At 40.8% G+C, this 16,186-nt stretch overlaps 1 protein-coding gene across 1 annotated transcript in view; it reads left to right on the top strand.

Annotated features, from left to right (window-relative positions):
* FIBCD1 (fibrinogen C domain containing 1) overlaps nucleotides 1–16,186 on the top strand; it is a 49,614-nt gene that overhangs the window by 14,423 nt on the left and 19,005 nt on the right. Inside the window, exon 4 of the mRNA XM_033962007.1 lies at nucleotides 10,125–10,261. Coding sequence (XP_033817898.1) covers nucleotides 10,125–10,261 — 137 coding nt within the window. The remainder of the gene's footprint in view (nucleotides 1–10,124; nucleotides 10,262–16,186) is intronic.

Raw genomic sequence — 16,186 nt, 5'->3', positions numbered from 1 at the left:
TGTCAGTTAAGGAGTATGGAATGTTGCTGAGAATTCTGAGTCTGATAGAATTCTGAATTTGGACCGGGTGAAGATTGAGTGCGTGCAGCCTTACAACAAGATTCTATCATGACTGTCCTTTTATATGGTTCATTCTCCTCCTGCTTCAATCTCCTGCTTCCTCAGCTACTAAACTTAGACTTGCTAAAGGAAGATAACATTCAAGTGGTATGAAGCCTGGCAGTCTTTCCTTTAGTCTCACAGACAATTCAATCAGCTCCAACTTATGCAGTAGCCACACTTCGGGCCAGCAGTGCTGGAGAGTCTGGTTTATTAGCAGAGATGCTGCAAAACCCTCTGCCAACACTCCCTCACTAAAGGAATCCACCTTGGCAGGAAAAATAAGCCTCAGACTTGGGGATATTGTGTGCAATGCTCAGTTTCCTCTGACAGTTCTTTTTCTCCCCTGAGTCTTGGATGTGCACTGGCATAAGAGAGAAACTTGTGCGCTCACACACACATATATATAAACTTCTCCAGTATGCAGCATGTCGGCTGCTTATAACTGTACTACTTAGACACCAGTTAAATTCCTGCACCTCCTCTTTTGATTTTATTGATATGGGGGTTTGTTCTGGAAGTGGCTTCTTATGAGGGTTATAAATGTTGTTTTGGGCATATTCTAATTTTTCTGCAAATGCAATGCCTATTGTTTTGGTTATATTTTAGTATGCTGGATGAATGTGCATCATATGTGGGTATGTAGGTACTATATAGATACTCTGGCATTTAGATGTCTTTAGCTAAATTCTAAATGTCAGTATTAAATAGTCATCTAATATTATCTAATTGCTTATTTGTGGATGTAAGAGTATATGACAATTGTGTGTTTTTGGGCCTGATATTTTGGTGTCTTGTTGAATGTATTATGAGTATTGTAGGGGTGTTTCCTTATTTGCACCTGAAGGTTAGGCCTCTCTGACATCATCAAGCCTGAACCATTGTTTGCAAGAAATCTTTCCAGCATGAATCTTGCAAGAAGAGAAAGAAGAACACATCTTTGCTGTTTTTGCCTGATGCATTCTGGGTATGTACCAGAATGGTATTCTAGTCAAGGACATCCATCTATGCTTTCATGCTTAGACTGTGTGAATCTTGGGGGAGTTATACTCCTATGCTGTGCTTATCTCTCGAACGGCGTCTGTGTCTCCCAGCCTGTATGAGACTTTATACAGAAAGGCTATTCATCTAAGTTCTGTTTCTGGATTGGTCCGAGGAAGTCATCTGATAAGATCCAAGTGAAAAGGTGCTAATTATAATTAGTCTGTGTTTAGGTGTGGGTGAACTCACATCTCATCACAGGTGTTCTGCACACATCTCTTTCATAATAATTAAGACCGGAACAGTTACCTTGTGTGACTCTCTGCCTGAGAGAGAGTGAATCGGACCTGAAACAGATTCTGAATTATTATAATTATTATGAAAGAGATGTGTGCAGAACACCTGTGATGAGATGTGAGTTCACCCACACCTAAACACAGACTAATTATAATTAGCACCTTTTCACTTGGATCTTATCAGATTACTTCCTTGGACCAATCCAGAAACAGAACTTAGATGAATAGCCTTTCTGTATAACCTCAAGGAAACTTTTGCTGCCGATAAATTACAGCTTTACCAGTGGCTTACAAACACTTGTTCCTGTAACCAAAGAATTTCTATATCTGCTAAGCTGAGGAGACGTCTTCCATTTCACCTAATTTTGTGCTGAGGCCTAATTGAATGGTGAGGATACGGAATTCTATTATCTTTAAGCTGGGGTTAGATAAGTGCATCCGATTGTGATATAGGATAAGGCTTGTAAAGCTACTCTCGGTGATAATCTGTAATAGTTTGCTGCTAATCAGGAATAATTATTATTTATAAAGAATTGTTTAGTGTGTGTAAGAAGTAATTTTACTTAGTTATCTAGCAAGTGTGTTGTGATAATTATGTACTGAGTTTCATATATGTAATCGGATATTTTGTGAACAATATTTAGATATTGCTGCTGGCTTGTGAATCATATTTTTCTATTTTCATAAAAGTATTTCTCATTAGCCTGGGTCTTGTGTCATATAAATAGACAAAGAAATTTGGACCTGGTAGAGATATTATGGTATTCCTTAGAAAAACTAACAGGCACGTAACTTGTTTATGTAACTGATTAGTCTACCGTAAATCTTTCTACAGTATGTGAGGTTGTATGATATATGTTGAAATCTATTCCTTTCTTACTTAATTAAGGAATAAGTATTTAATACTAGTCGTCTATGTAATGGGGGGAGTTTTATTTTGCTAGCGGGAGGGGGGGTGATTGCACTTTTGTCTTTGTGCAGCCAAGTTAGCCATGAATTGCTATATAGGGATGGGTAGGGGTGGGTTTAGGATAATGGAAGGGTTGGGGGTCTTGGATGTGTCTGGGAGAATTATTTTTGAATTTGGTAGGTGCTATTTGGGTTAAATTAGTTTATTTTCAGCTTCTTAAATTGAATTAAAATGGCTTTAAAATTTTTTCATTAAATATCAATGGTCTTAACCACCCCATAAAGAGGAGATAGATACTTACCGACTTGAAGAAACAACAGGCTGATATTTATTTTTTACAAAAAACACATTTATCTGTGGTAGAATCAGCCAAGTTAGAAGGGGGTTGGATTAAACATTCTTTTTTTGCTCCAGCTGAAGGAAAGAAGGCTAGTGTGGTCATATTGGTTAACATAAAGGTAACAGCTTCCTTTGATAATTTTCATGCAGATCCAGTGGGCAGATGGCTTTATGTCACCATGACTTCAGGAGATGATCACCTGATACTTTTTAATCATTATGCACCAAATTCCAATCAGTTTGAATTTTTTAAGAAATTGCAACAAATTATTCTTACTAATAATTTATCTAATTTAATTATAGCTGGGGACTTCAATGCTGTAGTGGATCCATATATTGATAAACAATCAGGTAGAAATGTGAAATCTATGGGTGTGGATCATTTAATGAATACTTGTGGCTTAAGGGATGTTTGGAGGATTCTTAACCCTAGTGCACGTGAGTATACATTCTGTTCTCAAGTGCATCAATCTTTTCCAAGAATAGACTATTTTTTAATATCAAATCATAATTCAGCAGGTTGTGGAGGCTAACATTGATCCTATTATTATTACAGGTCATGCAGGAATTTGGATTAGTTATCTATTCGCTAAGAAACATTCTCATCCTCCTGTTTGGAGATTTAATAATTCACTGCTTGCTGACTTAAGTTTCATTGAGGATATGCAAATCAAAATTTCTGAATTCTTTCAACTTAATTTCTCAGATCAGATTCCTTTAGAGATTATTTGGGATGCTTTTAAAGCGACTTTGAGGGGACAGATCATAGCTTATTCTTCTCATATGCAGAAAATATTATGGCTTGAGTCTTCTAAATTGGAAAAGGAGATTTCTGCTCTTGAAAGGAATTTGGTTTCTCAGTGGAGTCAAATAACTCTGAATGCTCTAACATCAGCTAAGTATAAATATAATGTGCTTTGTAGTCAATTAGCTAGGAAAGATCTTTTTCTTCAGCAAGCTGTGTATTACGGAAACTCAAACAAGGCAGGGAGAGTATTAGCAAATTATCTTAAAACTAAAAAACGTAGGGAAAATATTACAGCGATCAAAGATAATGGGGGCAATGTTTATACGAATCAACCTGATGTTTTGTCCCAATTTCTTTCATATTATAAAAAATTGTATTCATCAGATCTAGATTTTGGTAATGTAAATAAAGGAGAAAAATTTCTACAGTCTATTCTTTGACCTAAGATTCCAGAACATATAAAGAAGTCTTTAGATGCACCTATAACTTTATCTGAGCTCCAGGCAGCATTGAAGTCTCTTAGAGTTGGATCTGCTCCAGGTAGTGATGGTTATACTTTGGAGTTATGGTATATAATGTGTATAAGGAGATTGGAAAGTACTTGAAGGGTGGGGGGGTGGGGGAGGGAACAAAAATATTTTCAGAATTTATGTAGTAGATATAAAAGTGATATTGTGTATTAATTTGTTGTAAATCAATATTTTGTGCACTTGATGTAAAATATGAAAATGAATAAAGAATTTAAAATAAAAAATAAGATCAATTAGCAAAGGGGCAGATCACTGGTACCATGGGAGAGGCTTTCACAATTGTTCTTCCAAAGTCAAATAAGGATCCTATGCTGGTAACAAATTACAGGCCAATCTTTTTAATTAATATTGATGGTAAATTATTAGCTAAGCTTTTGGCTTTGAGATTGTACCAGATGGGTTTTGTTGCTCAGAGACATTCTAGTAATAACACGAGATTGGCACTTCATATATTTACTTTGGCGAAATCAATGGAGGTTCCGGCCTTCTCTGTGTCATTAGATATAGAGAAGGCCTTTGATCGAGTGGAATGGTCTTTCATGTATCAAGCAATGGAATGGTTTGGGATAGGGTTTGGATTTGTTCAGATGATTCAAGCTCTTTATAGTTCTCCATCGGCCAGACTTTATATTAATAATGTAATTTTGGAACGGTTTCCTTTAAAAAGGGTGTTTGGCAAGGATGTCCCTTATCTCCCTTGCTTTTTGATATAGTATTAGAACCTTTATTATTGGCAATTCCACAGGCAAGAGAGATACAAGGCATTGCATATGCAGGACAAATGTATAAAATCTCGGCATATGCAGATGATATTTTATTGCAGTCAACCGATCCTGACCAAACTATTCCATCTTTTCTCCAGCTGATTGAAGATTTTGGAAAATTTTCTGGGTATAAAATCAACTGGAGCAAATCTGAGGTTCTTCCACTGAAAGTCCATTGTGTAAAGGGATTACTAGATCCATTCCCCTTCTTTTGGAAAGAAGATGGAATAAAGTATTTAGGAATATTTATTCAAAGAAATTTGGAAGACACTATACTGGTGAATGAAAGAACATTATTGATAAAGGCCAAGGAAATGTGTGATCGATGGAACCCTTTACATCTATCTTGGTGGGGGAGAGTTCAAACTATTAAAATGATGATTGCACCTGTAATTTGCTACCAGATGAGTATGATACCTATATATTTTCAGGCATCCTTTTATAAAAAAAATTAAATAAAATTTTATTAGATTTTATATGGTTAAATAAAACTCCCAGAATTTCTTTAATATCTTTGCAAAAGTCTCAATCTATGGGAGGAATAAATTTCCCATATTTTTATAGGTATCATCAAGGTATGTATTGGATCCTCCCTGAACTCATGGAGAATTTGCCAGACTGGCTTCTTTCTTGAAGAATATCTTATGACCCCGCTTCATCTCATACATTTACTAAGTATTGGACTTCCAAAAATTTATAAAAATAACAAAATTTTTCATTCTATTTGGAAAACAGTGATATTTTTAGACTTTTTATTGCCAGTCCCCACTAATAAAACGTCCTCTTTAAAAAGCCGCGCTAGCGTCCCCGCTGCACTAATGGCTCCAAAGCCTATAGAGATTTAAAGGGCTTCGGGGATGTTGCTGCGCAGCTTTGTAAAAGAGGCCGTAAATGTCAATCTTTATGGTTAAATTCAAAAATTATGGTGGGGAATTTCAAAATTTTATGGAAACAGTGGCTACAGGCTGGAATACGAACTTTGGATGATGTAATTTTTCAGAGCAAGTTGGCTTCCTTGCTTCAGTTGCAGCAGTCATTTCCCTTATCTAAGACTCAATCTTTTAAATGGAGTCCGTTGTAGGGGAAAACACCCTCCAGGGTTTCAAGACTAAGCTGGACAAGTTCCTGCTAAACTGGGACATACGTAGGTGAGGCTGAACGTACCCAGGTGAGGCAGGGGGCCGCTGCGTGAGCAGACTGCTGGGCAGGATGGACTGCTGGTCTGACCCAGCAGCGGCAATTCTTATATTCTTATGCAATTGAAGCAAGCAATTCAGAAAGGGATCCCTGAATTGAGTATTTATACAAGCCAACAGAGCCTCCCCTTTTTGTGCTTTCAAGTGGATTTTCATGGACATCAGGAGTCCAAATGGTACAAGTTGTTATCTGAGTATATGCCTAAAAAATCTAAAACAAGTCTCTGTGATATTTGGGGTATGGAAATTCAATATGTCATCTTGGTGTCTCAGTGGTCCAGAATATGGAATCGTAGAGTGAAATGCACAGCCTCTGCTGCAATGAGGCAGAGTTTGTACTTTTTGCTATAGAGTGTTCTGGACTCCAGTGAGGTTACAAAAAGTAGATAAAAATTGCTCCAATAAATGCTGGCATTGTCTGCTTGAGCCTGGCACATTAGATCATTTGTTATTTCATTGCCTATTAATTAAGGCCTTTTGGAAATCCATATGGGGCAAAATTACTTCAATTCTTGGTGTTCCTATTCCATTATCATATGGGACCATTTTATTTGGAACTTCAATTCTGCCTGAGAATCCACTTGATATTCACAAAGATAAGCTTCTCTTGGTAATGTCTGGAGTTGGGTTGCAGTTAAGCACAAGAAACTGGAAAAATTGGGAGCGTCTAAACTTCACATTCTGGTGGGAGTCACTGTGTTTGTATTATTGGTATGAACGAATGTTAGCGGAGCAAAATGGTCAGTTCCGGGCATTTAATGACATCTGGAGCCATTGGATATGTTTGTTAAAGACCGTAGCAGTATATGATGATTTCTTTTATTTTATTCAGATTACTCATATTCTTTATACACATCCTGGAGGGGTTAGGGGGATTGGGTGGGAAGAAGTTTGGGTTGTTTTAAGAATTTGATGTGGTATAAAGTGGTTTCTTTGATGTTATTATATAAAATCAATAAAAATTATAAATCAGGAATTAGATTAGAGATTATGTCCTTCTAGTATGCTGGCGAGCTTTCTCTCAACCTTTTTGACGTGGTTGACTGATTTTGTTAATGCAGCTTTGGGAAATGGTATATATCTTAAAGTTTTATCATTTATAGCATTGACTCCCATATTAAAAGCCTCAGGAATAGAACTAACAAAGATAGAGCATTATAGACCTGTAGCAGGAACACCTTGGCCTGCCAAATTATTAGAATTCTGTGTTAATTTACAACTTTCTGTTTTTAGTTGATGGTTTTTAAAACTCTCAACATGGATTCAGAGTTATGCATAGTACAGAATCACTATTATTAGAGTTAACATCAAAAAAGGGAAACAGTCTGGTCTATTGCAGTTTGACTTTTTGGCTGCATTCAATGTAGTGGATCATTTTCTGCATCTCCTTGGGTTAAGTGAATTTGGTCTAAAGTGATGAATTTGGTCTACAGTAGTGTATCACAAACTGTGTGCCGCACGAGATTTCAGGTGTGCTGCGAGTCACTGGGGAGGAGGAGAGGTGCCAGTGTCGGCTGACTGCCTATAGGACGTGCTTCTCGCACTGTAGGCAGTCAGCCGCCGCCAGTGCCTCTCCTTCTCCCTGGCGTCTCTCCTGCTCTACGCTCCTCTTCTTTTTCAGCACCTCTCACTGGCGGCTCAGGGTCCCCATCTGGAGGGCCTCGGCACATGCGCAGGCGATGGCGTGATGATGTCACGCATGCACGTGACATCATCCCGTCAATGTCCGTGCACTTCCATGTGCCCTTGAGCCGCAGCCACAAGTTTAGTGTGCCGTGGCTCGCAAAGGTTGCGAGACACTGGTCTACAGGGTATGGTTTTGAAATGGTTAAAGAGTTTTTGGGGAATGGAATATACAAAGTAAGAAAGGCCTATTGCAAGTCTCAAGTTTGGAGAGCATTTTGTGGAGTGCTTAAGGACTTTGGGTATAAAATTTTCTCCTCCTCGGGTACATGTATTTTCTTATGCAGATGATATTTTCTGCTTTGTTTCGCAAAAGATTCTTTTGATGATACCTTACATTTTATAAAGAGTATTGAAGAAGAGCTGAGCAAGTGGAAACAGAAGAATTTCCTAAAGCTTAATTGAAGACTAGGGTGCTCTGGTTTGGTGATTATAGCTTACTTCCTTGTACAGAATTAGCGCTGATCACAGGAGAGAAATTTAAGATTGAGAGAACATCAAAGGTGTTGGGTGTTATTGTGGATTCTAATCTTACTTTTGTTGATTAGATTCTCTGGTCAAGAAGTTTTGTTGTTTTTTTTTTAAGATTAAGGCAATTAAGGACAACAAGATCAGTATTAAGTCAGGCTAGCTTTAGGATTGTTGTACAAGCTGTCTTGCTTCCATAGTTAGATTATTGCAGCAGTCTTTATTATGGTTTAAGAGAGAAGGAGTATATGAGATTACAGTTACTCCAAAACACAGCGGCCAGATTAATCTTTCGATTAAATCGATTTGAGAAGGCTAGTCTACTTTTGAAAGAACTACATTGGTTGCCATTGAAAAAGAGAATCCAATTTAAGAACTTGTATAGTCCATACGGCTATATATTGATTAAACTCTAGTGAAATAATGTTTGTTATTAATATTTTGAGATCTTTTAATAATTCAAGATCAATGCAGCACTTCAAATTAAATTTTCCTTCTCTGTACACCATAAAGAATTACATGGGTCTACCTTTGCATATCAAGGACCCAAAGTGTGGAATAGTCTACCATTACGTTTGTGTCAACTAGAGTCTTATTATCAGTTCAGGAAAATGCTGAAGACACCTCTTTTTGACCATTAAGTAATTTTGAATTTCTGTTAATATTAACAGAACCTAATTTGAGGGTATATATATCTTGTAAACTGCATTGAATCCTTGTTGAAATTTTATGGGATATAAGAAATGATATGATATTTTTGGACCAGACCTGGCTTTTTAAAAAGACTTTCATGATGTGTTAAGGCAGTTTTTCCCCAAGTTGGTCCTGGAATATCCCTTTGCCAGACAGGTTTTCAGGCTATCCACAATGAATATGCATACACTACCTCCACTGTACACAAATTTCTTTCATGCACATCCCTTGCAGATATTCTGAAACCCTGACTGGCAAGGGAGTGCTCCAGGACTGACATGGGAAACACTGCGTTAAGGGACTTGCAGCACAGATTCCAGTAGGTAAATTCAGGGATTATAAATCCCACACTGCTTTGGCCCAAAAGTCTCCCTTTTGGAACTACATAACTTAGTAGCTCCTCACACTGCTCCTGCACAGGACACAGAGAATGACATGGGAACAAATTTTTCCCTGTCCCCGTGGGAACTCATTTTCCCATCCTGTCCCCGCCCCATTCCTGCAATTTTCATCCTCATCTGCACAAGTTCAAACACTTTAAAATCATAAGTAGCAACACACTAGAGCTCAGATTGTGATGTCATAATGTCTCATTCCACCAATGCCTAAGCTCCGTCCTCTTCTGCACAAGCCTCAAACACTTTAAAAACATATATGTTTGAGGCTTGTGTGGTTAAGGCAGAGCTTACAGGAATGGGGCAGGGACAAAACTCACAGGGAAACTTGAGTTCCTGCAGCCGGCCCCCCAGGTCCATGACCTGAAAGTGTTCCCTACCTAACCTAAAATATCCATACCCTATTCGCTCAATGTCCTGTAAGGTAAACCTCTATCTGTACCCTGTTATCCCCTTCGCTTAGGCAATGTCCAACTTCTCAAGCTAATTTTCTTGGGGTAGAAGCAGGAAAACTGTCTTTCACTGTGATCTACTTGACACGATCATGTCAGTGCCAGGTACATTTCTCGGTGTCAGGTCAAAAGCGCGCACAGATCTGTATTAAGTAAAGTGTGGGTGGGGGTTCCCCAACAAAACCCCCCGTCGGAGCCCCCAAAAACACCCTCTTTCCTCGGCGCGCGCCTCCATCCCGCGCTCAGCTGTCGGCGCGCGCCCGTCTTCGGCGGTTTTGTCTATGAACCTTCTCGGTGTCAGGTCAAAAGCGCGCCGGGACAAAGGTGCGCGCAGACAACTGAGCGCAACGTGGAGGCGCGCGCCGAAGAAATCGACCGCTCCAAAGGGCTCCGACGGGGGGCCTTGCCGGGGAACCCCCCCCCCACTTTACTCAATACAGACCTCTAGCACAAAATCCGGCCCTCAACAGTGGGTTTAGACTAGAAAGAAAATAATTGATTGTTCTGTAAATCTGCTCTCCCAATTCCCCAGGTCTCTTTCTCACCGTAGACCCTCCATTTATTCTCCAGGGCTGCGGCCTCGAGACTGCTATGATATCTACGTGAATGGACAGCAGAGCAGTGGGATCTACTCCATATTCCCAACCCATTATCCCTCAGGTTTCCAGGTGTACTGCGACATGAGCACAGACGGAGGAGGCTGGACTGTAAGTGGCTAATGAGCAGGGTGCACATCTCAGCTGCTTTACATTTTAAACAGTGATCTAAAAGCGACAGTGTGGACTTTTAGATCAGTAAAAGCTAGAAAGGATTAAACAGTGACTGTGTATTACAATCCTTTATGAAAGCATCAGGATTTGTCATGCGACTAGTTGTGAGACAATTTTCAAATCCATTTATAAACTATCTAGAAATTGTCTTCTCTCAATATAACAAAAGTATGAGTGATGTTCCATGATGTGCCTTTTTTTAGCAGCAGCTGGGACAAGGTGCTGTACCATGGGTCTAAAGCACATGGGGGGGGGGGCAATGTTTTCATCTGCAGTGCCCCCTCCCCCAGAACCCCTGACCTCCCTCCAGCTGACAGCAGCTGGTGGTGCAGTGAGCTGACTATGTCTCTAACCCAGTGTTCTTCAACCACCGGTCCATGGACCAGTGCCGGTCCACAAAAATTTCCTGCTGTTCCACAGAAATTTCCTGCCGGTCCACAGGGCCAGCACGTGCATCAGGCCCAAAACAGTTTTCTTCAACCACTGGTCCACGGTGCGATCGATGCGGCGTTATCTTCGAGCCAACTCCCTCTTCCTGATTCAGTGCACAAAGCCACGGGCAGTGGCTCCTACGGGCATCCTGCGCCTGAACCGGAAGCCTTCTCTCCGACGTTGCAACGTCGGAGGGAAGGCTTCCAGATGAGGTATGGGACGTGCAAGGTGCAATTAGTACTATTATGGGGGCGGTGTCTGGGGTGGAGATTGGGTAGAGATGGGCGGGGTCTGGCCCACGACTTAGCCCAGTGTTCTTCAACCGCTGGTCCACGGACCGATGCCGGTCCACAGAATAATTCTTTTATTTCTGCCAGTCCATAGATATAAAAAGGTTGAAAAACACTGCTCTAACCCACTCTTCATGCCCTCCTATCTCACAACTCAGGTCAGCTGTACACCTGTATGTGTCTTATCAGATTCTGTTATACACCGGGACAGATGCTGACGACAGGAAGAACGAGTTAAGAGAAGCACCTGGCCTGTCACACCTTGGACTCCCCTCTCCTGCTCTCAGTAGGAGAAAATGAGAAGTGAAAGATACAATTATAAGCAGTGGACAGAAGCATTCATAGGTTCCTAAAGGAATCAGAGCCCAGATTCATAGAGCCCCCGACGTTGGATTGTGATTATTAAAGCAATAATCACCACCCTCTTCATACCCTCTCCAAGAATTATTCTGTAGAAATCATAGATTTGGACATTGAACGAATGAATGAATCCTATTCTTAAAATATTCAAGTCATGTTTATTATTAAACTGCAATTCATAATTTCCTTCCAGTTCACTTACCAGGTATGTTATGAAGTGATATAAAACTCTGCAAAAGGACCATGCAGATAGTCATCCTGCCATATTGTAACAGCACCAAGCCTACCTAAGAAAGGCAGCACTGAAAAAAATCACTTCAGGATCGACGTAGAACGCCAATACATCTCTTACTGAAAACCTCCCAGAACAAGCAGGACTGCCACAGGGTCCTAGACTAGAGCTTCCCAAACTGTGGGTTGGGAGCCCGAATGGGGGGGGGGTCACAAAACCTGTGTTTGGGGTTGTGATCTGGGTGGGTGCCTAATAAGACCATCACTGACCTGCATCATCCACGGGTCGCACGCTTTCCACGGCTACAACGATTGGCGAGCACTGTTCTAGACATAATTTACATCTTAACAGAAGAATAACTCATCTTGGTCACACATGCAAAACACAGGCAGACACTTATTAAACACTGAAAAAGGGGCCGTGAATTAGAAATTTGCAGACAGACAAAAGCTGAACCAGAAACCCCAGTAAGCCTAACTGCGCATGCAGGGCAAATGTACAGAAACAGAAATGCATTTTCTCTCCTACTGAGCAAAGTACAGAGACATCCCAAAGATGACATATTCCAATTAATACATTCAATATTTTATTTTATTTATTTTACCTTTTCTTGTCTTGATATTTTTTTTCTAATCACTTTGCTCCCAGTTTCTTTCTTCTGCTTTGCTTTTTCTTCTCCTAACTTTCTTTCTAGGGTCTGCTGTCCATTCACCATTTCTCCTCTCTCTTTCTGTATTCTTTCATTCCTCCTCTATGCCTGTCTCTGAATTTAACTTGCCATATTAGCTGTTTTCTCTATTTCTTTCTTTTCTATTTACTCAGTTTTCACCCCCTCTTCTCATTCTTTTTACCTTTCACCCAAGTACCATCTTTCAGCACTTGGAACGAACTCCCGGTGCTGGTGATCGAGGCAAATAGTGTGCAAGAATTTAAGAGCAAATGGGATGCCCATGTGGGATCCCTTAGAGGGTTAAGCCAAGGGAACCTGTCACCAGGAGTGGGATCCCTAGGATAGTAGACTTGGGGGTGGGTCAGTAGAGTGGGCAGACCTGATGGGCTATGGCCCTTATCTGCTGTCATCTTCTATGTTTTTATACTCTGACCCCCCAGTCCCCAACTTTCATTCCTTCCTAGGCCTCTTATTCCCTCTGTACTTAGAGGAAAGAGGTTGATGGCTAGGGAGGAACTATCTGCTCACCAGCCCTGGCATCTTCCATGTCAATCATCTTGTCCCCTGCCATTACCACCTCCCTAGCTCTGCATCTTCCTCTCACTCTCTTCTCATTACCCTGCTTCCTATGACCTTTCCCAAATGGTTCCAGCATGCCCAGCATTTCGCCATTCAGCATCACTCCTTTCTTCATCTCTACCAACTCCCTCCAGTCCAGCATCTCCTGTTTATCTACCACCATCATACATGCTGTGTTTCCTGACCCTTGGGTACAGATAGCAGCAATGCAGAAAACAAATGTAAGCACAAGGCCTCTGAACCATTTGCACACCTTAAGGTCCTGCCACATTGTGTCCTGTCCCATAAAAAAACTTCCTGTTAATGAGAGGTGAGGACACAGCAGAGTTCTGAGCACATGAATGGCTCAAAGAATCCTCACTCACTTTTGTTTTCTTTACTGCTGGATGCTCCTCACTACTATTAATTATTTCTATAGCACTACCAGATGTACACTGTACAGAGTCACAAAGAAGACAGTCCCTGCTCGAAGGCGCTTACAATTTAAACAGACAAGACAGAGAAACAGGATGTCATGGATACAGTTAAGGGGAATAGTTAATTTGCTGGCTAGGTTGAAGGGCAGAGGGGAGTACAGGACAATCAAGCCATTGTGACATCACTGATGAGGTTGGCTCTTAGGCATTGGTGGAATGAGGCATTATGACATCACAGTCTCAGCTCTGCTTCCCAAAGACTGAAACTCATCACACTACTACGACTATTAATTATTTCTATAGTGCTACCAGACATACGCAGCGCTGTACAGCGTCATGAAGAAGACAGTCCCTGCTCAAAGGAGCTTACAGTTTAAACAAACAAGACAGACAAACAGGTCACAATTAGGGGGAAATGGTTAATCTGCTGGCTAGGGTGATGGGAGTTGGGAGTAGGGTTATGAATTGAAAGCTATATAAAAAATGTGGGCTTTAAATCTGTTTTTAAACCAGGGAAGAGAAGGGGCATGGCAGACAAACTCTCATAATTTATTCCAGGCATAAGGGGCAGCTAGATGAAAGGAATGAAGTCTGGAATTGGCAGTGGAGGAGAAGGGTACAGCTAAGAGCGGCTTATCAGAGGAACAGAGTTCTCTGGGAGGTGTATAAGGAGAGAGAAGCGAGGAGAGATTGAGGGTCAGCAGAATGAACTCACTTGTAGGTCAGCAGTAGGAGCTAACTGTATGTGAAGGCGGATAGGGAGTGTAGCAAGGTTGGTAGAAGATGAGTCATGAAGCAGAGTTTTACACAGATTGCAGGGGGGACAGGCTTCACTGCGATTGACCAGTTAGAAGTAGATTGCAGTAATCTAAGCATGAGGTTACAAGAGCATGGACAAGGGTCTGGGTAGTGAGCTCAGAGAGGAAGGGGCAAATTTTTGTGATACTGAAGAAATAGAAGCCACAGGTCTTAGCAGCTTGTTGGCTGTGCATAGAAAATGAGAAGTTGGAATCGAAGACAGTGCTAAGGTTGCAAGCAGAGGAGACTGGAACAATAACAGCATTATTTACAGAGACGGAGAATGGAGGGAGAGGATCAGAGGGTTCCCTCAGGCATCCCTTCTCTGGCAAGCACCTCAAGGTCATGCCCATTTCCCTCCCCTTCCACCTTGGCAGTGGCGTACCTAGGGTATGTGGCACCCGGGGCCCATCATTTTTTGACACCCCCCCCCCCATGTAAAAAATTTTTTTTTTTTTTTTTTTGCAATAACCATGAAATGGAATAAATGGTCAGAATAGAAACAGGCAGTGAACATTTTCTTTTATTGAACCTCATATATGTAACCATTATTCCAAACATAACATAACATAAATTATGTCTAAATTGTCATGACATTAGAAGTACATATGGAGTAGTTGCAGGTGATGCTTGGGACAGTTCTGATTGTGTTAGTTCGGTTTTATGTGTTTTTTGAATAGAAGGGTTTTTATTTCTTTTTGAAGGTTTTGCAGTCTGTGGTTGATATCAATTGGTTGTAGAGTTGGGGGTCGAGTGTTGCAGCTCGAATGGCTAGGAGGTTGTCGAACAGTTTTTTTCTTTTGACGTTTTTGGTTGGAGGGTGTGTGAATGGTGCACAAGTTCTCCTATGTCTGTTTGAAGTGGATTGAATTATTTAGCTGAAGAAATTAGTTACCCCCCATTCCACACACATTAATTCTCTTCCATTTTTGTTCCCATTATAAAAAACACTGATAAGTTCCCAGAAAAAAAATACATTAAAATAAGAAGTGAAAACAAAGGCCCCTACAGATGAGAACATAACATAAGAATAGCCTAACTGGGTCAGACCAATGGTCCATCATGCCCAGTAGCCCATTCTCATGGTAGCCAATCCAGGACACTAATACCTGGTCAAAACCCAAAGAGTAGCAACATTCCATGCTACCGATCCAGGGCAAGCAGACACTTCCCCCATGTCTTAATAACAGATTATGGACTTTTCCTCCAGGAATTTGTCCAAATCTTTCTTAAAACCAGCTACACTATCTGCTTTTACCATAACTTCTGGCCACTTCATTTTTAAGTTTAGATCTTTCCTTTCAAACAGAGACCTTGCTAGATGTCAAATACAGCACAAGGTAACTTCACATGGACTTAGCTGTGCAGGAAATGTGAATCTCCTCATACACCCACCATATAGTGCAAAAATGTGCAAAGGTCTGTTTTTTTCTTTCGATCACTACATAGCCTAATGCCACACAAGCAGCGCTGTTACAAACATATTCTGTAGGTCAATGCTAAGGATAACAAAGTTTCCTTCCTTGGACCAGAAGGAGATAAACCACTGGAAGAGATCCCAAAACAACACCCAAAGACCCACTCAGTGTGTGAATCAGTTGAGTGGAGTGGACTAACTGGGGGTGGAAATGGGCCCGGAGTTTGCTCAGCAGAATTTCCCAGACCACCTCTTCCTCTCAACACATTGACACGCTGCCACCATCACCACTAGGAACACCTCACTGGGTAGGCCAGCTATGCTATAAACTTTATAAAACACATTATTATATTTTCTTATAAAGCACATATTTTAACTGACCTCTCTGACATCCTCAGCCTTTCCATTCACAAAAATAGAAGGAAGAAAAGTTCCCATTTCCTGCTGTCTCATGTCCCCGGCCTATACAATATTTTTTTTCTGCAGACCCTTCAAAAGTCTGACCAAATCCTCGTTTCACTTGCATTATAAAGTACTGAGGATGCCATCTCTCCCCAATCCCAGGTCCTAAAGTCTAAGACAGTAGCGCAAACTAATGCTGCCAGATACAGGGAAAAAAAAATTTTGATTCGATTCAGCCCTATTGAATTGGTTTTTCAATTCGATTT

The sequence above is a fragment of the Geotrypetes seraphini genome, chromosome 10 (assembly GCF_902459505.1).
Source record: "Geotrypetes seraphini chromosome 10, aGeoSer1.1, whole genome shotgun sequence".
NCBI classification, from domain to species: Eukaryota; Metazoa; Chordata; class Amphibia; order Gymnophiona; family Dermophiidae; genus Geotrypetes; species Geotrypetes seraphini.
The sequence above is the reverse complement of the archived record's forward strand: the minus strand, read 5'-3'. Positions and strand labels throughout refer to the sequence as shown.